Raw genomic sequence first — 21,961 nt, forward strand, 5'->3', positions numbered from 1 at the left:
ACGTTCATACAGAACAATTATCAAAGGAAACCATATGCTATTATAAAGAACATCTTCAAATAGGAACTGGTACTTTGTGACTGGTATTATCAAAAAAAAAAAGTTGGTCCAAGGCTGGCTTTCTAAATATTATCCATAGCTATTCTTTCTTTTTCTTTTTATGACCCTTTAATGCCTTTGTTATGGGGTGAAGTCGGGGCAACTGGGTGCAGCTAAACGTTTACTGGCATGATGCTCTTCCTGACACCTAAGTTCGTAACAGATATTTTCTCTTTGTGCCCTGAGGGAGAAACATCTGCCGCTACATAGGATTGAACTCTCAACCTTCCAAGTGGGAGGCGAGCTTCTTTACCTCGAGGCCACTACCACTGCTCAGCTATTATTTATGAGTTTAGAATCAGAAGCCAGAATTCACTTTTTAGGTGATGTGAAATACAGTTTAAAGCTTAGGTTTTTTTCAAAGTAGCCCATTATGCTACTTTGAAAAAAATATAGAAATTGGAGATAATTTCAGAAATAATTTCAAGTATACCGTAGATGTCCAAAATATAGATTCAGAAGTTTCATGGGCTAATACATTTGGCCAGGATGTTGGATAAGGCAGGTTGAACAATCAGATTATTATGGATTTGACTAATTTATGTGGCCTTGTTTTATATAGTCGTCTGCCATTACAGTTTTAATTTGCGTTATGGTTAATTTAGATATTATTGTACAACGTTGACATATTGTGAGTTGCCTGGAGTTCCAGGAGTTAAGTGGCAGTCCTATAAATCATTTCATGAGCAAAGTAATCTTCGAATGACTTGACCACAAAATAATGATATAGCTTTGTAGTACTCACTTTGTAGTTAGGCAGTCTTTTTTCCCAAAGACAAGAAAAACGAAGCAGAATTCTGCTCTGTTTGCTAGTTCCAATGATGGATTCTTTATTTTAAAAAATCCTTTTTATTATAAAATTAATGTAAGATTCCACTGAGAATGTTTACTATAATGTTTGAATTAGGTTTATTGCTACTATAAAGCATACTTTCCTAACGTTTCATTGGTGATAACTGTGCTGCTTCCTTCATGAACTATTCTGGTCTTTCAGATTGTCATAGAGGAAGAGAATAAATTCTTGAAATTGCTTGAGCTACTAGGACATTATCAGGAAAAAGGAGCTGTCATTATATTTGTGGATAAACAGGAACATGCTGATGGATTGCTGAAAGACTTGATGAGAGCTTCTTACCCCTGTCTTTCACTTCATGGAGGTAGTGGGCATTCCTTGTCTTTTAATTATTTGACAAAATAATTGAACATTAAATGTTTATCAACATCCTTTGCCTATGTTTTCTTCTGCAGGTATTGACCAATATGACAGAGACAGCATAATCAATGATTTTAAGAGCGGAGTATGCAAACTGCTTGTGGCTACATCAGTAGCAGCTCGAGGTCTTGACGTAAAACATCTTATGCTTGTAATCAACTACAGTTGTCCTAATCATTATGAAGATTATGTGCACAGGGCAGGCAGAACTGGGCGTGCAGGCAACAAAGTATGTAAATATATTTTTTTCAATAATGACTTAAAGATAAGGTCTCATTAGGATGGGTTATTGCTTTGTTGAAAATATGGAATGCTACAGATGTATTGGATTTGCAGATTATTATTATAAATTATGTTAAGAATAAAATAATTATTTGTTTGCATCAAGCTCCCCATTTTCAAATTTATACACTTTCTGAGCAACCATTTGCTCTAAAATTTGGAAACTTAGGAATGATTTCAAAGATCAGCAGAAATATGAATAAAAATGTATTCTTTTCCAATTGAACAGTGGTGAATAACTTGAAGCCCTCAGACTGTGTCTGATCCTTGATTTAATGTTCTTCAACCCTTGGCCTAATTGCATTGACTCAGTGATTTGTACCTTTCATTTTCAATTAAATAGTGATTTTGCAATTGAAACCAAATTGAAAATTGTTGACCATGTGCTTAATAGGACTGCACTGTAGAATTATAATATATGTCTGATAGTTTACATGTCGATATGTGTACGTGCAAAGATCCTGAGTGAATCTCTTTAAGTATTCAGTTCTGTGAAATCTTGTGTGGAAATGTCCCATTGAACCAGGGGGGGACCAGTTCCTGATTATGCAGGTTGCAGGAGGAAAAAAATGTTAACAAAATTATATTTTTCCTCATTCCACTTTTGAGCCACTGAAGATAGGTATCACTTTTTCATTTACATGATATGCATTCTGGATCATGCTCTATATTTGTATTGATTTCAGGTTTCTTTTTAAATCTATTTTTTTAAAAAAAGAATAAAATGAAGATGAGAAATACATGATATCCTATTATTTAAAACTAAACATATTTAATCATTTTGGAATGTTGCTTAATCCTTTAGAAACTAATGGCTTGTTTCAATTGATTTTTATCAGCTCAGAAATTTGTGACAGTATTAATACTCAACCCTTTATGCTGTGATTGTTTTTTATTTACTTCATTTGTATGGTATATATTTAGTTATTTTGAAACCATGAATTAAATACTGCACATCTTTCACACACACTTAAAATTTAGTTGATCTCACTGGCTATGTAAAAATATGAAAACATAATTTATTCTTTGAAGGACTTTGCATAAAAATGAAAGAAAATTGAGATTTATGGTTCTGGTAAATAGCATAAATTATACAAAGAGTAATATGATGTAACTATAAAGAGAGAAGTGCAAACATATTTCTACTTATAACTGCTGAGAAGGATATTGGAAGCCACTTCTTTATATCTTTTTTCTTTTTCTTGTATCTTTCCTGGATCTTTTTTCTTTTTCTTTGATTTTTTTTAAAAAAAATTTTCTTCTTTTGTACTAGTTGTATTAGTTTTTATCTTGTTTAAAAGTTTCAGTGCAAATTATTTTTGGTGTGGATCTGTTTCTCTGAAGGTAGAGAAAGATAACTGATTTGGAAGAAGGAAATTGGACTTCACAAATTCATCCCAGCGTAGTGGAAACTTCACAGAAAGAAAAATAAATTTAAGTCAATGTACTTTCAGTTATGTTTATACTTAGTATTTTATTACAGGGTTATGCCTATACTTTCATAACTGAAGATCAAGCACGGTATGCTGGTGATATAATTAAAGCTTTGGAGTTGTCAGGTAACACAGTTCCTCAAGAGCTAGAGAAACTTTGGACCGATTTCAAAGATCAGCAGAAAGCTGTGAGTTACCCATTTTACAGATGCTGTTGGTTTCAGATTGCTTATTTAAATCCTGATTATGTTTTATGTATGAAAAAAAAACACCAATTCTTAAACAGAACGGTTAGGTGCCTTAGGGGTACAGTTTGTACCTTTTCAGATTGATTGAAGGAACTCTTATGTAAACAGAAAGAGCATTCTGATCACAGAAGGCCTATTCTACACATGGTATTGGAATGGATTATGCTAGAACTTTGGGGTGATGCTTTTTTTTTGTATGACTAGGAAGTTTTCTTCATGTGGGAGCACCCAAGAATGGTAGCTCCTCTGGTAACTCATAAAACATTGTACATCATTAACTGCATTTAGTATTAACAACTGACTTTTCATTCTTCCCAATGATCTCTCTTAAGTTTTCCTGATCTGGTCCTGAGAAGGTTTTCTAGTCCATTGCTTTTCAACCCACGGTACACGTACTACTGGTGGTACTTCAGCACCTGGTAGGTGGTACACGTACAACGGGTTGAAAAGCACTGTTAAAAAAACCTGTAAAAAAGTGTAGCGGGGGGATGAGCTAAAGTAGTGGTAGCACCGCACAGGCCTGTGGGAGAGCCAGCTGGAGCTCCGGTGTTCTCGGGGCTCTACCGAGCATCTAGGATCAGCACCAGTCTCCAGATGATTGGCGCTTCCAGAAGCAGCGCGTAGCTGGAGTTGCACCAAAGAGAAAATGGAGGGGGAGAGAGGAGAGGATATAAAAGGAGATTTTGGCAGGAAAGGGAGAGGGGAAAAAAGACAATGGGGAAAAGAGAAGGGGATGGAGAAAGATGGAGAAGCGCATCCTTGAGGAGAGAGGTCAGCTGGAGGTGCACTGAAGAGAAAAGGAGGGGGGAGAGAGGAGAGGATATAAAAGGAGCAGATTTTGGCAGGAGAGGGACAAAAAAAACCGACAGGGAAAGAAGGGGACAGAGAAGAGGCTATGGAAGGAGAGCCCAACAGGCAGGGAGGAATGGGTGGGTGAATTTGTTCAACTAATATATGTTGTTCTTTGAATGATGGTTAAATTTAATTTATCTCTTAAAATTCCAGTCTTAAATGTATAATTTTTTAGGTTTATGGTAGATACTAAATTATCACATTTCTTCATCTGTTTAATAGTTGGTCTTCAGGAAATTAATACGGAGGTACTGATCGGGTTTTCTCCAGATGTTTCATCTGTGTCCCAGTTGGGAGGTTGTTAGGAATCTGCCACATAGGCAACTGATCCAAACCAGACACAACAAAGAGATGAAGTGAACTAGTCAAATTTCCAGCAATCATTAATCAGTAGCTCCCAGGAAACCTCCAATCACCAACCAACTCTCTGAGTTCATATCTTACAGTCTACAAAGACTGCAAGGCAAACCCTTGCTTCTGAGGAAGACTCTCTGGGATGCAGTGCAAAACGCTGGTGGGAAATCTCATCAGTACCTCAGTATTCATCTCCCAAAGCCCAGAGAACCCAACTTATTAAGTATGTGCAGCCAAGCTGGTATCACCCAAGGCACCCCTGTTTCTTTAAAATGCCACGTTAAGATACCTCACATGGTAAATTTTAAAACTTTCGCCAATAAACATTTAGAACATTTTTATATTTTGGGGCTGACTTTTTAATATGCATATTCAGGAGGGAAAAACAATTAAAAAGAGTAGCGGCTTCTCCGGTAAAGGATTCAAGTTTGATGAAACAGAAGAAGCTTTGGCTAATGAGCGGAAGAAGTTACAAAAAGCGGCACTTGGCTTGCAGGATTCAGATGATGAAGATACAGCAGTTGATGTAAGTATTCCGTACATTACTTTTAGTTAGATATTTCGGATGCAAAACATGCTGACATACCACTCCCCCCCCTCCTCTGACTGATCTTATGGGCATTTGTTATATTGGAGTGAATTTGTGAGCCCGTTTTTTTTAAAAGTGTAGTCAAATACTGTATTATTTTTCATTCATCAATATCTGTCTATCATTTTCACAATCTGTGAACCATTTGATGTTGCCACAAAAATGAACCCCAGTTTTTTCTACTTTTTTACTTTGGATATTTTTTGAGCAATTTTTATTTTGGATGATTTTTTTTCAGGTTAGTGTTTGAAAAAAGAAACCAGTTGCTTAGGTATCTAAATAGTTAGCATGCTGTTTCTAATCATTTACTGTGTTTACCCTAAAAGTATGAACTTTCACTTTTCTTTTTGGCTAGATTGACGAGCAGATTGAAAGCATGTTCAATTCAAAGAAAAGAGTGAAGGACATGGCATCATCCGGTGGTTCATCTAACGTTCCTGCCCCAACAGCAGGAAATGCAGAGAAATTAGAAATTGCTAAGAGATTGGCATTGAGAATCAATGCACAGAAGAATCTTGGAGCCGAGGCACAAGTATTGGTCTCTTTTCAGTTTAAGGTCATCCTCTTCTACAAATCAATTTTATTATAGTCTTACATTAAATGCTTTATGTTTTGCTAATTGTGTATAGTACAATCTTCACTATCTGGACAGCTCTGCAGACATAGACATTAGCAGGAAAGAGGGATGAATTATTTATTTCATTTGTTTTAAAAAATTGTTGCAGTTGAACTAGAAACACAATTTGAATTTGTATTCAGAAAAATATGAATCACTCCATTATAAATTATAAACACCTCTTAACTGTGTAGATACATGAAATTATCACAAATAATTCAAAATATTTTGAATAACATCTATGTAATAAATGTATTTGGTATAATAGCAAAGCACCATATAGGTATATGGGTTGGTATTCAAAAACATGTACATGGGAGGTCCAGATAACTTAAATTTTACTATGCATTTATTGGTAATATTTGAAATGCTGTTAATCTGATTGTTGATCCGTAAGTTCAAAATATAGTTTTATCATTAACAAAAGAAATTTATTTTCGTGCTTTGCAAAGACATAAAAATATCTAATAAACATGATTTGATTGGCATTAAATGTTTTTGGAAGGAAAACTATTCTGATATAAAAAGAAACTGGAATGTTATTTTTTGCATGAACATTTTTATAGATGGCTGTGTACATGCTTGAGATCACTGATAAATAGGCATAAGAATTTACATTTACAATTATATATGAATACGTTTGTTTTGGGAAGTGTTTGAAACTATACCAGGTGGCTTTTTTTCTTCTTAATTTGAAGAGCCATTTGATTTTGAACCAAGCCCATACTGTGCAAAAATGTCTATGTTACCTTCAGGACCTCTCCCTGCCCTTTGCAAAATCTGTGATCTTCCCATAAGTAGCTTTTGGCTTGAACACACGAGATTTTTCTTACATTGGGAATTAGTTTGGAAAAGTGCACGTATCTTTATATCTGTCCCAAAGTAAATAAGAGCTTGGGACTATTTTTCCTACGTTTTCAATGTTTAAGTGGAAAAGGTTACAAGTAGAGAACCTTTTAAGAGCTAAACCTGATAAGATGGCCTAGTTGCACATATTTATGCATGTATTTTTGCACCACAAATAAGTGGATATAAAAAGAGTTTTTCAATTTTTTTCATGCCTTGCATTGTTATATACTGTCCAGCTTCCCTACCTTGACAGCTAGGGTTGCCAATTCTCTCTGAAAACAATTCTAAAATTGTATTTCTTCTTCTTCTTCCTCCTCCTCCTCTTCCTCCTCCTCCTCCTGTGGATATCAATACACATAATGTATCTGTACAGTTTGGTTAGATGTGTCAAGCTGTAAGCACAGGGCCCTGTGTCTGCTTTCTTATTTATTATAGGATAAGTTGTGTTGTAAGTAAATCATATCATGGATCTTATTTTCTCGTAAGTCTACTTAGGATAACATTCAGTTTAGCGGCTTCATTTTTCTCTTGTCCCCTTCCATAGATATGGTGAATGTCTGCAGTAGTAAGCCTCTTCTTGCATGGAGATTGCCTAGCGATCAGGGATTCTGACTTTTCAGAGTACCTATTCATGTGGACAGCTTCCACAGAAAGGCAAAATTCTTCAGTGTGAGACTCTCACAAGCAAAAGGCAAAACAAACAAAAAAAAAAACAGGAGGAAAAGGCTAGGATGCTCCCTTGCATAGCCATTGAAGAGACCGTAGGGCCTTTCCTCCATTATTTCCTCCCTATTTTAGCCATCGTCTTTCTTTATTTGCAGTTCCCACCACTTCTGTCACTGTTTTTCTTATTCAGAACATACAAACTACTCTCAGCTTCCCCCAAAGTCATTGGTAATTATTTGGAGGAAAAGCTTAATCTTTCATTGAGGTCTTAGCCAGGCTGAGTTTGGGCCTTTCCTGGGAGCTGTTTAGCTGACAATGTAAAGGAAACGAGGCCTGCGGTGTTCCCCCTAGTTGATTCTGCCGAGCCCTGAGCCCTGAGCGTGTGTGATGTTTCTTAACATTGTGCGTTTCTGGTGGCCCTGCACCTGATTTGTTTACGTGTCTTGTGCTGTGCCTGTTTTTTGTTGCCTGAAAAAAATGCCAATTTGAATGCTGTAATTATCTGCAGCCAGTTAATTTCTAGAGGGGTGGTAATATTGTCTGTTACAGCAAAAACAATGAAGATTCTTATAAAGACTAACAAATTTATTTTAGTGAAATAGATAGAATTTCTGCCAGAATAAATTAGATGGTCTCTAAGGTATTGCAAGCCCTGTTCTTCTTTGTACAACTGGTGATTTATTTATAATAAAACCCTTTGTTTTATCTCTGTTTTCTTACCTATTTGGAGATTGGGAAATGAGATAATTGGAATAGAGACACAAGTTGGCAACTGTTGCTTATAATGTTATATGAAACGTTCTGAAAGCAAGTTTCTGATTTGAAACTATCATTGTGGTTATAAGTAGAGAAGGGAAACAGTTGACTTTTCCAATTTTGCTTGTTCTTTACATCTTCCTTCTCTGTACTAGACAGCATTGGAGCCGATGCTATGGTTGCAGTATGAAGCAGCAATCTGTTTCCTATTCCCATCTGCCAGCATTGACAGATCGGTGACTGAAGTATCATATTTTTAAATCACAGTGATCTTTGAATAATTAAGAGACTGAAACACTGTAAAGGCCTTTATTTCTGCAAGCAAAGTCATATTAGCATACTACCCTTAGGTAGTATCCACGTCCAGCTTTGTTTATTTGAAAAGCTTTCCATTTCTCAATTGCTTTATAACTTTTACCAAAATCTTGATATATTAAATTGCAAGTGGTATGTTTCTGAAATTAGTTTTTTTTTATTTTATTTTAAATACCCTATTTCAGGATGTGATGCAGCAAGCTACAAACGCTATCCTGAGGGGTGGCACAATTCAGGCTCCAACAGTTTCTGCAAAAACTATTGCGGAGCAACTTGCTGAGAAGATCAATGCCAAACTCAATTATGTACCCATCGAAAAACAAGAAGAGGAGAAGCAGGAGGGTGGGCAAAATGAATCTTTTAAGAGATATGAGGAAGAACTGGAGATCAATGATTTCCCTCAGGCAAGGATTGCTTTTCTCATTTTCATTTAAATTGCAGAGGTTCTTAATTGCTATAACTCTTCGTCCTATAATAATGTTTTTCTGCTCCCGTGTAACTTTTTTCTGTTGTGTTTATGTTGCTTGTTTGATTTGTATAATTAAACTGCACATTTAGTTTTTAAAGAATGCTGTTGATTATAATCACATTTTTCAAGCTTAGTATCAGAATAAAAATTGGCTTGTAAGGCAGTACTAACTATAGTCACAATACTGCCCTTGGGTCTTCCTTCTGCCTTTCTAGATGTAGAAGGATTGAGTTAATCCAGTAATTATTCAATACCATCTCTGATATAACATAGAATTCCTATGGGAAAAGAATATCACATGATAAATCCTCAAAAAAAATTGATCTTCTAATGTTATTGACCAACCTGCAATATTCCAGGATAAAAAAAGAGATTGTATCATCATTCAGGGCCAGTTGTGTGGCTTGATTTTCACAAGCTAGAGATGTAAAGTCATTGTGATGATTTTAAAACCAGCGACAGGCAACCAGGTCTCTGCTAACATTTATTTCTTACAGATCCTGCATCTGTGCCTGGGGAGCTTGGCCTAGGTCAGGGGTAGGCAACCTTGGCTCTTTTATGACTCGTGGACTTCAACTCCCAGAATTCCTGAGCCAGCATGGGAGTTGAAGTTCACGAGTCATAAAAGAGCCAATGTTGCCTACCCCTGGCCTAGGTAATCAAAATTAGCAGCATCCAATGAGGGTTGCCTTGAAGAACCTTTTATTTTAATCAACAATTCTGCAACCAGCGTCACTAAATGAAGAAAACTCCTCAGTTATATGGATAGCCTGACACTGTCTCCCATGCTCTCCTGCTGGCTAATGAGGGTCTGGGGAGCTATATTTTGAAAGATGATATACTACTATTGCCTTCACTACTGAGGGGAAATCATCTGTTCCAGGGTTTTATTTGCAAAGTGTGTAGATTCACATAGGTGAAATGAGCAGTATAAAAATAGATAGATAGATAGATAGATAGATAGATAGATAGATAGATAGATAGATAGATAGATAGATAGATAGATAGATAGATAGATGATAGATAGATAGAGAAAGAAAGAAAAAGATAGATAGATAGATAGATAGATTAGATAGATAGATAGATAGATAGATAGATAGATAGATAGATAGATAGATAGATAGATAGATAGATAGATAGATAGATAGATAGATTAGATAGATAGATAGATAGATAGATAGATAGATAGATAGATAGATAGATAGATAGATAGATAGATAGATAGATAGATAGATAGATATAAGTGGCTAAACTGTAGCAAATGTACTTCACTTTCTTTCAGATTTTCTAGCTTAAGTAGAATATTATTCTCTACTTTTCCCCACAACAACAACCTTGTAAGGTGGGTTGGGCTGAGAGAGTGTTTGGCCCAAAGTCACCCAAGCTGGCTTTCATGGCTAAGGCAGGACTTGAACTCATGGTCTTCTGCTTCCTAGTCTGATGACCTAACCACTAGACCAGACTTGCTCTCAGTATGAGAGATTATTCCATCGTTAACTATGGGGGGTGAGATATTACCCCCCGTAGATAGGGCTCGCAACTTGGGTGTCCTCCTAGATTCACAGCTCTCTTTGGAAGATCATATAGGAGCTGTGACTAGGGGGGCCTTCGCCCAGGTTCACCTGGTGCACCAGTTGCGGCCCTATCTGGACCGGGATGCCTTGCGCACAGTCACTCATGCACTCGTGACCTCCCGTTTGGACTACTGCAACGCTTTCTACATGGGGCTGCCCTTGAGGACTACTCGGAGGCTCCAGCTGATGCAGAATGTGGCCGCGTGAGTGGTGGTGGGGGTTTCCCGATACTCCCATGTAACACCTCTACTCCGCAAGCTGCATTGGCTTCCGGTTGTCCTCCGGGTAAGATTCAAGGTGCTGGTTATGACCTATAAAGCCCTAAATGGCATGGGTCCGGGTTACTTACGGGAGCACCTGCGGCCGGCATCAACTTCCCTTCGTCCAGTGCGCTCCCACAGAGAGGGCCTCCTTAGGGTGCCGTCGGTCAAAGAGTGTCGACTGGCGGCCCCCAGGGGGAGGGCGTTCTCTGTGGGCGCGCCAGACCTTTGGAACCATTTACCGGTTGAGCTCCGGATGGCTCCCGACCTTCGCTCCTTCCGACGTGACCTAAAAACATACTTATTTGAAAAAGCCGGCCTGGTCTGATGGGTTTAGAGGTATTTTAATATTATTGTATTAACTTATTGAATTGGGCTGTAGTATTTAATATTTTTTTAACTTTTGTATATTGTATTTTATTGTATTGCCCTGTACACCGCCCTGAGTCCTTCGGGAGAAGGGCGGTATAGAAATTATTATTATTATTATTATTATTATTATTATTATTATTATTATTATTATTATTATTATTATTATTATTATTATTATTATTATTATCCTAAATAAAATTTGAAGAATGGTGGAGTGTTTAAAAGACAAAAGATTCTCTTTATGATGAGGGGCACTTGGATGCCATTCAGCAGCACATAAATCAATTCGGTCATATTGGCAATGAAAGCATTGTCTTTGGAAATTGCAGTTGCTCTCCTAGAATTCCAGCCTCCAGTCTTATATGTATTCAGAAAAATGCTGCAAGCAATTGGGTCTGTTTGTAATATGCAATTTGGAGATACTTGTTTAGCATCCAAAGCAGCTTTGATATGTGAGTGGTTCCTATTTGCCTTTTTTAGTATTGCAAAATCATTAGTGTGCACTCTTCATTGCTATGGCTCTTTATTCAGTTGTTTTACTTTATGTTGCTTGCTGTTTGACAGCACACATGCCCAAAACATAGCCCTTAACCAGATTGTTACATAAACTTTAGCAGGAATACAAAGTCCGGTTTCATTCTTTCAAGCATAAAGCTCTGTAGTGCCTTTTAACACTTCCAAATTGTACTGTTTGGCTGAAAACTGCTTAACTATATAATAAATAACTGTAAATAAAAATTCTCTCTGCCTTTAGTAAATGAAATCCTGTGGGGGAAATTTTATTCTTTGAAGTGAGATGAAGCTATAAAATAATAACATGATAACAGTGCAAAGATGAACTCTGGCATAGAAAAAATGCTAAACTTTTTAACAGTTAGCTCAAACAGTGTTTCCAGAAAGATAAATGTATTAAATCAAGCTTTATTAACAATTTTTATGAAATGCTGTGCAGATGGATCTTAATTAGTTTTTTTCAATGAATAGAATTTAAATACATAGATGCAGTTTTAAGTATCTGATAACTTTATCATGCAACTTTACAAAATTCATCTTATTTTAAATTTCCTTGGCATTTTCTTATTTTGTGTCACGTTCTTTTGCAGACTGCTAGATGGAAAGTGACTTCAAAGGAAGCATTGCACAGAATAAGTGAATATTCTGAAGCTGCCATTACAATCAGAGGAACCTATTTTCCCCCAGGCAAAGAACCCAAGGAGGGGGAAAGAAAAATTTACTTGGCTATTGAGAGTGAGTATGACTAACATTGTTGAATATTAGAGTGAGTATGACTAATACCCTCTCTTACGTAATCTGAAAAGGAAGTTAAGAAATACTTTTTTCTTAATGAAGTTAACAAAAGTCGAGCCAAGTTGTTCCTCAGAAAATAATTACTAAAGAAGAGTGCTTAGACCCATTTCTGGCTGCTTCTATAAAATACAAGTAAAGTTATCTGACCTTGTTCTAGAAGAGTCTGAAGCAGCACGAGACGGTATATGCTGTTGATCAAAGAGGCATGGAGAAAAAGTATAGTATTTTTTATATGTTATGTCAACTACGGCATCAAGCTGGTGCTTGGGAAACTGAACTTTGCTTTGCATGTTTCCTGATTTACACGTTACGTAAGCAGGTGTTCAGTGCTTATGATAAGCGCCCTCCCCATTGGTAAGTGGTCCACTGCTAACCAGAATCTTGAAAGTGTTGCTGTGAAGAAAGAAAATTAGCAGGTTTATTTTATTTTTATTTTTTTATTTTAATTCCATTTATATCCCGCCCTTCTCTGAAGACTCAGGGCGGCTTACAAGCTTAGCAGTAGCCTTCATTCTATGTATATGCCTGCTTATTAGGGCTTTCACACACACACCCAAGCGGCATTATTACAAAGTCAGCTTAATTGCCCCCAACAATCTGGGTCCTCATTTTACCTACCTCGGAAGGATGGAAGGCTGAGTCAACCTTGAGCCTGGTGGGATGTGAACCTGCACTGATTGCAGGCAGCTGGTGTTACTTAAGGAGGCATTAGCCCACTGCTCCACCAAGGCTCTGAGCAAAATAAACAATAATAGCTTTCCCTTTCAATTCTGCCCCAGATTCCATTTCCCTGTTGGTTAATCTTTTGATGATTCAGTATGCTCTTTTAAAGAAGAGAGCAGGGTGTGCACAGGCACAACAGAAATGGAGAAAGACATCAAGACAGGGTGACAAAAAGCCACAAAAACGGGCAGTTTTACATTTCAGCAGAGCAAGCTTGCACATTTTGACTGCGAGAGAACTAACTCTGTTTTGTCCTTTTTGTTGTAAGTTCTGTCCAGCTGAGTAAACCAAAGAATAGCAGCAGGGCAGCAGGTTTGGTTTGTTTGTTTTCTTCATTCTTGGCACTGGTCACATTTGCTATCTGATGAGGAACCAGTAACTTACATAGCGATTAATATTTTCTCAATTGTTCCCCCTAAGGATAGAGAAAGATCATAGGGCTTGTCTCTCCACTCACTACCTGCCCCAAATATGGCCTATAAACATTAAAATCCAGCCTTACTGGCCCAATTGTTGAAATAGTGCATTGTGCTTTAATCAGCAGCTGTCCTTGTCATCTTCTTGTACCAGCCGAGTTACATTTCACTCATGGGAGTCTTAGGGAGCAATACGTATCTTTTCCCAGTTTTGTTGAAAGATAACGGAATCTGGCTTCCTGCACGGGAGGCAGCTGGGGATTCAGCTGTCTATTTTTGCAGAAACTTCTTGTTGTCTAGAGTTTACTTTTTTCTGTCTCCTGTGATAGCTTAGTAACAGATTGTTTTTATTTCTAGCTTGAAGCACAAGCTATTTCTAGCTTGTAACCTGATGTGTAGGCTACTCTCTCTTGGTGTCGTAAACCACAGCTTTTATCCTTGAATAAGCGTGTGGTTTCTGTTCATTTTTGACAATTGCATTCTGATTATTTTTTTGCCTCTTGCGTCACTTGTGAGAGGCAAGGGGATATTTCTTACTTTTTCCTAGGGCATTTCCTTGTTGCTCTTTTGTAAAATTATAAAAAAAGGATAATGTAGTGTAATGGCTATTTACTAAGAACAACCTGTTCCAGATATGTTAAGATTTATTTTCAAGTATGAATATAAACTCAATGGAATTAGCTGCACATTCCCTAGAGTAGAATTTGACTGTAAATACAAAGGAAGTGAACTTAACTGCAACAGGAGCAACCTTTTGTGCTCATCAGCCTGCATCTAATATTTTTATGGACATGTAATTTTTATTTTGAAAGTTTTATGGAATCGTTGCTTTTAATCTGTTTGGTTTAGTGCTTTTTATGTTTGTTTTGTTGTAAAATGCTTAAGAGTCAATTTGGTATTGGATAGTATAGAAATAGTGTAATAAATAGTGGAAGTGGCTGTTTGGAGAAGAAATTTGGGGGATTTTCACATGTGTGTGCATGACACACATAGTCTATAGTATGGATTATGGTTTTTATGTGTTCTTTACCCCTCAAATGGAACTTAGTTCATGTTAATATTTTTCATTATCTTGATCTGATAGAATTTTCTATCAGCATTTAAAGTGACCATTCAATATAAACAAAAGTATGATAGAAGTTTAGTCATATGATATTTGAAACATTAGTTTGATGCCTTTCAAGAAAGACAGGTCCTATCATTTATTCAGATATTGTCCAGTAGTTGCAAATTGTACTAGCATTGAGCTCTCTGTTCTTTAAAATGACTCTGTGTCTGCCTGTCACTAAGAAATTAATATCTACAAACACAAAAATATTCTTAAGACTTTTTTTAAATATTTGGAGAAAAAACAAACAATCTCCACCTCCTGACTTTTCTCATTTTCTCTCATTTTTCAGTCAGAGTAAATGTATTTAGTAAAAGGAATGGGAAGATAGAATATTTTATGGAATGAGATAATTATTGATGAAAAACATATGCGTGCTGAATATATTTTAGAATAGAATAGAGCTGGAAGGGACATGGAGGTCTTCTAGTCCAGCCCCCTGCTCAAGCAGAAGAACTTATACCATCTCAGACAAGTGTCTAGCCTCTTTTAAAAAATCTCCAGTGATGGAGCGCCCACGATTTCTGGGGGCAAGCTGTTCCGCTGGTTAATTGTCCTCACCATCAGGAAGTTTCTCAGTTCCAGGTTGCTTCTCTCTTTGATCAGTTTCCAACCATTGTTTCTTATCCCGCCCTCCGGTGCTCTGGTAAAAAACATGACCCTTGAAATAAATGAAAATATTTTTAATCCATAGATGATGTACCTCTAAAAATATTTTTTGTAAATTGCTAGGTCATGGAGACAGGGTCATAAACAGATTAGTATCTATTTTTGTCTTTGGCAATGTCATGACTAGTCAATATTCTAACAATTCTGCAATTGATTACTTTCTATATACATGTAATGACATATATAAATTGATACATAAGTAGTTTAAAAAGCAGAAGATTATTTATTCAACTTCACTGTATGCTATGATAAAGAAGCTAGAAGTCCAGTATTATAATTTGTAATTACACAAAGACAATTAATTTAATTAATATTAAGAGTTAAGGTAAAGATACTGAAATGTAGATCCATGTTACAATGTATCCATCACTATCATTCCATAAAAAATAATCTGAGTAAAGATTTTGGTTTAGATTTATATGTATAAAAAGTATCTAACAAAGTTGTACCAATAACCATAAAACAGAATAGAATACAATGAAGTAACCTTTTAAATTGGGGCCTAGGTAATTGGAATAATCAATTTAGCTCTATTTGACGGACCAAGAGCTAAGGCTACACTCTCTTCAGACATGATCTGAAACAAGTGCTTGAACCTTCTGTGCATACCAACATGCCATATTTCTGCTTTTAAAGGCTTCTGTGCTAAGGGATGTGGAAAAGAAAAAGTTTCCAGAGATGTATAGCCTCAGGAAATGTGCTCTTTAAAGTTAAGGAGACTTTTAAAGCCACATAAGAAACTTGGTAAACTGTTGCTTTATATCAGTCATTTGTTGTTGTTGTTGTTAGTTCGAAGTCGTGTCCAACCCATCGCGACCCTATGGACAATGTTCCTCCAGGCCTTCCTGTCCTCTACCATCTTCTGGAGTCCATCTAAGCTCACGCCTACTGCTTCAATGACTCCATCCAGCCACCTCATTCTCTGTCGTCCCCTTCTTCTATTGCCCTCAATCTTTCCCAGCATTAGGCTCTTCTCCAGTGAGTCCTTCCTTCTCATTAGGTGGCCAAAGTATTTGAGTTTTAGCTTCAGGATCTGGCCTTCTAAAGAGCAGTCAGGGTTGATCTCCTCTAGGACTGACCGGTTTGATCGCCTTGCAGTCCAAGGAACTCGCAGGAGTCTTCTCCAGCACCATAGTTCAAAGGCTTCAATTATTTGGCGCTCAGCCTTTCTTATGGTCCAGCTTTCACTGCCATACATTGCAACTGGGAAGACCATAGCCTTGACTATACGCACTTTTGTTGACAGGGTGATGTCTCTGCTTTTTAGTGTGCTGTCTAGATGTGCCATGGCTTTCCTCCCAAGGAGCAAGCGTCTTTTAATTTCTTGGCTACAGTCCCCATCTGCAGTGATCTTGGAGCCCAGGAAAATAAAATCTGTCACTACCTCCATTTCTTCCCCATCTATTTGCCAGGAATTGAGAGGGCCAGATGCCATGATCTTGGTTTTCTTAATGTTTAGTTTCAACCCAACTTTTGCACTCTCCTTCTTCACCCGCAACAAGAGGCTCTTTAGTTCTTCTTCACTTTCTGCCATTAGAGTGGTATCATCTGCATATCTTAGGTTGTTGATATTTCTTCCGGCAATCTTAACTCCAACTTTTGATTCCTCTAACCCTGCCTTTCTCATGATGTGCTCTGCATATAAGTTAAATAGGCAGGGCAACAGTATACAGCCTTGCCGGACTCCTTTCCCAATTTTGAACCAATCAGTAGTTTCGTGTCCAGTTCTCACTGTTGCTTCTTGGCCCGCATATAGATTTCTCAAGAGACAAATAAGATGGTCTGGTATGCCCATCTCTTTAAGGACTTGCCAGAGTTTGTTATGATCCACACAATCAAAGGCTTTAGCATAGTCAATGAAGCAGAAGTAGATGTTTTTCTGGAACTCTCTAGCTTTCTCCATGATCCAGCGTATGTTAGCAATTTGATCTCTAGTTCCTCTGCCTCTTCGAAATCCTGCCTGTACTTCTGGTAGTTCTCGATCCACATACTGCTGGAGTCTAGCTTGTAGAATTTTAAGCATAACTTTACTAGCATGAGAAATGAGTGCAATGGTGCGATAGTTTGAACATTCTTTGGCACTGCCTTTCTTTGGAATTGGAATGTAAACTGATCTTTTCCAATCCTGTGGCCACTGTTGAGTTTTCCAAATTTGCTGGCAAATTGAGTGTAGCACTTTTACTGCATCGTCTTTTAAGATTTTAAATAGCTCAGCTGGAATAGTGTCACCTCCACTAGCTTTGTTGTTGCTCAGCTTTTCTAAGGCCCACTTCACTTCACATTCTAGGATGTCTGGCTCGAGGTCAGTGACCACCTCATTGTGATTATCAGGGACGTTAAGCTCATTCTTGTATAGTTCTTCTGTGTAATTTTGCCACCTCTTCTTAATCTCTTCTGCCTCTGTTAGGTCCCTGCCATTTTGGTCCTTTATCATGCCCATTTTTGCATGAAACGTTCCTTTCATCTCTCCAATTTTCTTGAAAAGATCTCTGGTCCTCCCTATTCTATTGTTTTCTTCTATTTCTTTTCATTGTTCATTTAAGAAGGCATTCTTATCTCTTCTAGCTATTCTTTGGAATTCTGCATTTAATTGGGCATATCTTTCTTTTTCTCCCTTGCCTTTCGCTTCCCTCCTTTCCTCAGCTATTTGCAAAGCTTCCTCAGACAGCCATTTTGCTTTCTTGCATTTCTTTTTCTTTGGGATGGTTTTGGTTGCTACCTGTTGTACAATGTTGCGAACCTCTGTCCATAGTTCTTCAGGCACTCTGTCTATCAGATCTAATTCCTTAAATCTATTTGTCACCTCTACTGTATATTCAACAGGGATGTGATTTAATTCATACTTGACTGGCCTAGCGCTTTTCCCTACTTTCTTTAATTTAAGCCTAAACTTTGCAACAAGAAGCTCATGGTCTGAGCCACAGTCAGCTCCTGGTCTTGTTTTTACTGACTGTATAGAGCTTCTCCATCTTTGGCTGCAGAGCATATAGTCAATCTGATTTCTGTGTTGACCGTCTGGTGATGTCCATGTGTAAAGCCGTCTCTTGGGTTGTTGGAAAAGAGTGTTTGCTATGACCATCGTATTCTCTTGACAAAATTCTATCAGCCTGTGCCCTGATTCATTTTGTACTCCAAGGCCAAACTTGCCTGTTATTCCGGTTATCTTTTGGCTTCCTACTTTAGCATTCCAATCCCCCATGATGATAAGGACATCATTTCTGGGTGTTAGTTCTATAAGGTGCTGTAGGGCTTCATAGAACCAGTCAATTTCATCCTCTTCAGCACCGGTGGTTGGGGCATAGACTTGGACTACTGTGATATTGAATGGTTTGCCTTGGATTCGAACTGAGATCATTCTGTCATTTTGAGGATTGTATCCCAGTATTGCTTTTCCTATTTTTTTATTGACTATGAAGGCTACTCCATTTCTTCTGAGGGATTCTTGCCCGCAGTAGTATACCTGATGGTCATCTGAATTAAATTCACCCATTCCTGTCCATTTTAGTTCGCTGATACCTAAGATGTCGATGTTCAGTCTTGTCATCTCTTGTTTGACCACGTCCAGCTTTCCTTGATTCATGGATCTTAAATTCCAGGTTCCTATGGAGAAAAAATCTTTACAGCATCGGACTTTCCTTTCACCACCAGACATATCCACAGCTGAGCGTCCTTTCGGCTTTGGCCCAGTCGCTTCATTCTTTCTGGCGCTACTAGTACTAGCCCTCTGCTCTTCCCCAGTAGCATATTGGACGCCTTCCGACCTGAGGGGCTCATCTTCCAGCGTCATTTCGTTTTGCCTTTTGGTACTGTCCATAGGGTTTTCATGGCAAAGATACTGGAGTGGGTTGCCATTTCCTTCTCCAGTGGATCACGTTTTGTCAGAACTCTCTGCTATGACCTGTCCGTCTTGGGTGGCCCTGCACGGCATAGCTCATAGCTTCATTGAATTACGCAAGCCCCTTCGCCACGACAAGGCAGTAATCCATGAAGGGGATCAGTCATTTATATTTACCTAAATGAGTATATCCTGGTGCAAAAGAACTTTTGATTATTTTATCTATTTGCATGCTTGTTTGTACACTGGATAGGCTGCCTAACTGCTAACAACTCTAGCCAACTGTTGTGAGATAGTACAAAATGATACTAATCAGTTTTAAAGTATACATTTAACATGCAACCTGTGGATTATTTAAAAGTCTTTAAGGCTACTCTCCTATGTTTAGATAGTTAAATGTTTTTTTTGGGGGGGGTATTGCTTTGCATTTTCAGGTGCCAACGAATTGGCTGTTCAGAAAGCAAAGGCAGAAATCACCAGGCTTATCAAAGAAGAGCTTATTCGACTGGTAGGTAACATATGATTTCATGATTTCTGTAGAAAACATTAAAAGGCATCTGTATGTACAAACTCCTAATGATTATATGCTCTAATACTAATTTTGCAAAGCCTGCGCTGGCTGTTGATCAGTTTTAAAATTCAATTTAAGATATTTTGACCTATAAAGCCCTTCATGGCTTGACACACCTAGATACCTGCAGGACGACCTATTCCAAACAGAATTAGCTTGTAAGATTTTGTAAAGAACAGCTGCTGGTACAGGCTGTTTTGGCACTTCCAGTGGTTGAGGCAGATTAAAATAAGAAGATGTTGTTTTTCTGTGATGATGCTGTCACTTCAGAATTCTCTTGATTTAACACATTGCGCCATTTTTACTGATTTTTTGATGACAAGATAACAAAAAATTATTGGAACATCTTAAATCTACTTATTCAATATTGCAAAACCTGAAGTCTTGGAGTGTTGAATTTCTAGTTTATAATTTATATTAGCCACTGCTGAAGCACGATATCAAGAGAATTTTGTTACAAACAAACTATATTTTTCTATAGTTAAAATCTGGGAAGTTTTTTTAGAATAACATTACATTTTTCTGTAAAAGAGCAATTTTCTTTCTGTATATATTTTCAGTAACAATATATATGCTTATTTTATGCATCATTGTATTTCTAATTCACCTGTATAGTGTTATTTTGAAGGAGTCTTATTCCAGTGATGATGCAGTGACCGAAATAGCTTTAACACAATTAAATGCTTATTGAACTTTGTTTTATACTACTTCTTTTCATAAGATTGCATTCAGAATTGTCTGTTTCAACAGAAGGGTCCTTCTGATGACAGACAGATTTTCTGTATTGGAAGAAGATGGCAATTTCCCCCCATTTTCTGCTTGCTTCAGCAGTATTCCCCACCCCCAAATGCTAGTTCATACAATAGTTTAAAGACGTTTCATCATTTAGTATGGATTTTCAAGACTATTGGGAGGAATTAATGAAAGCTCTGCTTCACAATAATCCAATTTGTGGAGGTCTGTTCTGTGCAACTCTGAATTAAACATGTGTTTTGTTGCTTTTTATACTCAGATTGACTTACTGTTCTCTTAATCATTATCAATTGCATCTTTGATTAATAACATACTCATTTGTTCTCTTGCAGCAAAATTCATACCAACCAACCAACAAAGGAAGATACAAAGTTTTATAAATATTTGGAGCAACTTTCTCTCTACTAGTTTCTCATTTGTGAAACATTTTTGTTTACCTTTGTTGTTTACTGCTTATTTGTACATTGCTTTTTAAAAATACTGTGATTTGATTAAAGATCAAGATCAAAATTATTTTGGTGGGGGATTGTTTTCTGCATATAGGACCACAGTTTCAAATGGGCATAATTATATTTTTTTAATTTGTATTGTTTTCATTTTCAACTAACTAAATAAAGTCAGTTAATAATCTTCATGAAAAATATATAGTACAATCTCAGTTCAAAATATTTTAGGCAGGAGTGGGATGTTACAGCTATTTCTTGTTCACCTTTTAGGAAAAGAAAAATTATTTACAATGACGATTAAAATTTCCTCTGGTGTGTGTTAGATTTTTTTCCTCCTTTCCTTCACTTCCTCGTCATATTAAGAATGTTATGATCTAGAATGTCATGCCAAAAAAGAGTTGGCATGATGCTGATGGATAACAGTGTCACATTTTAGAAAATGGCCAATTAATACAAATATATATTTAATTAAGGGGAATATTGTACTTCTGTAATATAAGAAGTCTTTTTTGGACAGAGAAGTATAGATTTAATCTTACTCACTGCATAGATGGGGTAGTTTTATTTTAACAGATTTTTTTTCCATGATTACATAAAAATAATTACTCAAGTACCTTCCGCATTGATGACTGTTTTCTTGGAAGACAGCAACCTATTTAAGGATCACATTTGATTTCAGAGTGCCTAACCATTGGTACTCATATGAATTGTTACAAAATAATTTTTTCAAATTCCTGTAGTTTTAATTTTAGTATTATTCTATAATTGGAGGTATCGGTAGGCATTTAATAGTCCAGTTTGGAAATGTCCTATGAAAAAGCATGTTCCTCTGTACAAATTTTCAATGTAAAATATGAGCAGAGATCTAAATTTAAAAGCATACAGATCCCCAGAAATTGGAAGGAAGGGGCAGGGGAGAAATCTATGGCAATGGGGAGGGAATTATTGATAAAGGAATTGCCAATTCCCAATCCTGCTTGTCTCACATTCTCCAGGAGAAAAAAACGGAAAGGAGGATTCACATTAGGTATTCATTTGCTCACCAGCTTTTAAAACTTTCTTTAGATTTTAGTGGAAGGAAGAAAATATATGTCAATTCTAATTTTGTACCCCATTCCAAGTGCTGGGGTGTCTGAGGAATCGAGGGAAGGTGCATCCAATGAATCTCAAACTTTTTTGTCCCTA

General features: G+C 37.1%; 1 protein-coding gene across 3 annotated transcripts in view; it reads left to right on the plus strand.

The window, feature by feature from the left end:
- Positions 1–21,098, plus strand: part of DDX46 (DEAD-box helicase 46) — a 42,914-nt gene extending 21,816 nt beyond the window's left edge. For all 3 annotated transcript variants that reach the window (XM_081319540.1, XM_081319541.1, XM_081319539.1), the window contains 9 exons: positions 1,094–1,256; positions 1,348–1,541; positions 3,078–3,215; positions 4,858–5,007; positions 5,426–5,626; positions 8,458–8,676; positions 12,051–12,195; positions 19,441–19,514; positions 20,663–21,098. In XM_081319540.1, coding sequence (XP_081175666.1) covers positions 1,094–1,256; positions 1,348–1,541; positions 3,078–3,215; positions 4,858–5,007; positions 5,426–5,626; positions 8,458–8,676; positions 12,051–12,195; positions 19,441–19,514; positions 20,663–20,710 — 1,332 coding nt within the window. In that variant the 3' untranslated portion in view covers positions 20,711–21,098. The remainder of the gene's footprint in view (positions 1–1,093; positions 1,257–1,347; positions 1,542–3,077; positions 3,216–4,857; positions 5,008–5,425; positions 5,627–8,457; positions 8,677–12,050; positions 12,196–19,440; positions 19,515–20,662) is intronic.
- The last annotated feature ends 863 nt before the right edge of the window (positions 21,099–21,961 follow it).

This window comes from Vipera berus, assembly GCF_964194415.1.
Source record: "Vipera berus genome assembly, chromosome: 2".
Lineage (NCBI taxonomy): Eukaryota > Metazoa > Chordata > Lepidosauria > Squamata > Viperidae > Vipera > Vipera berus.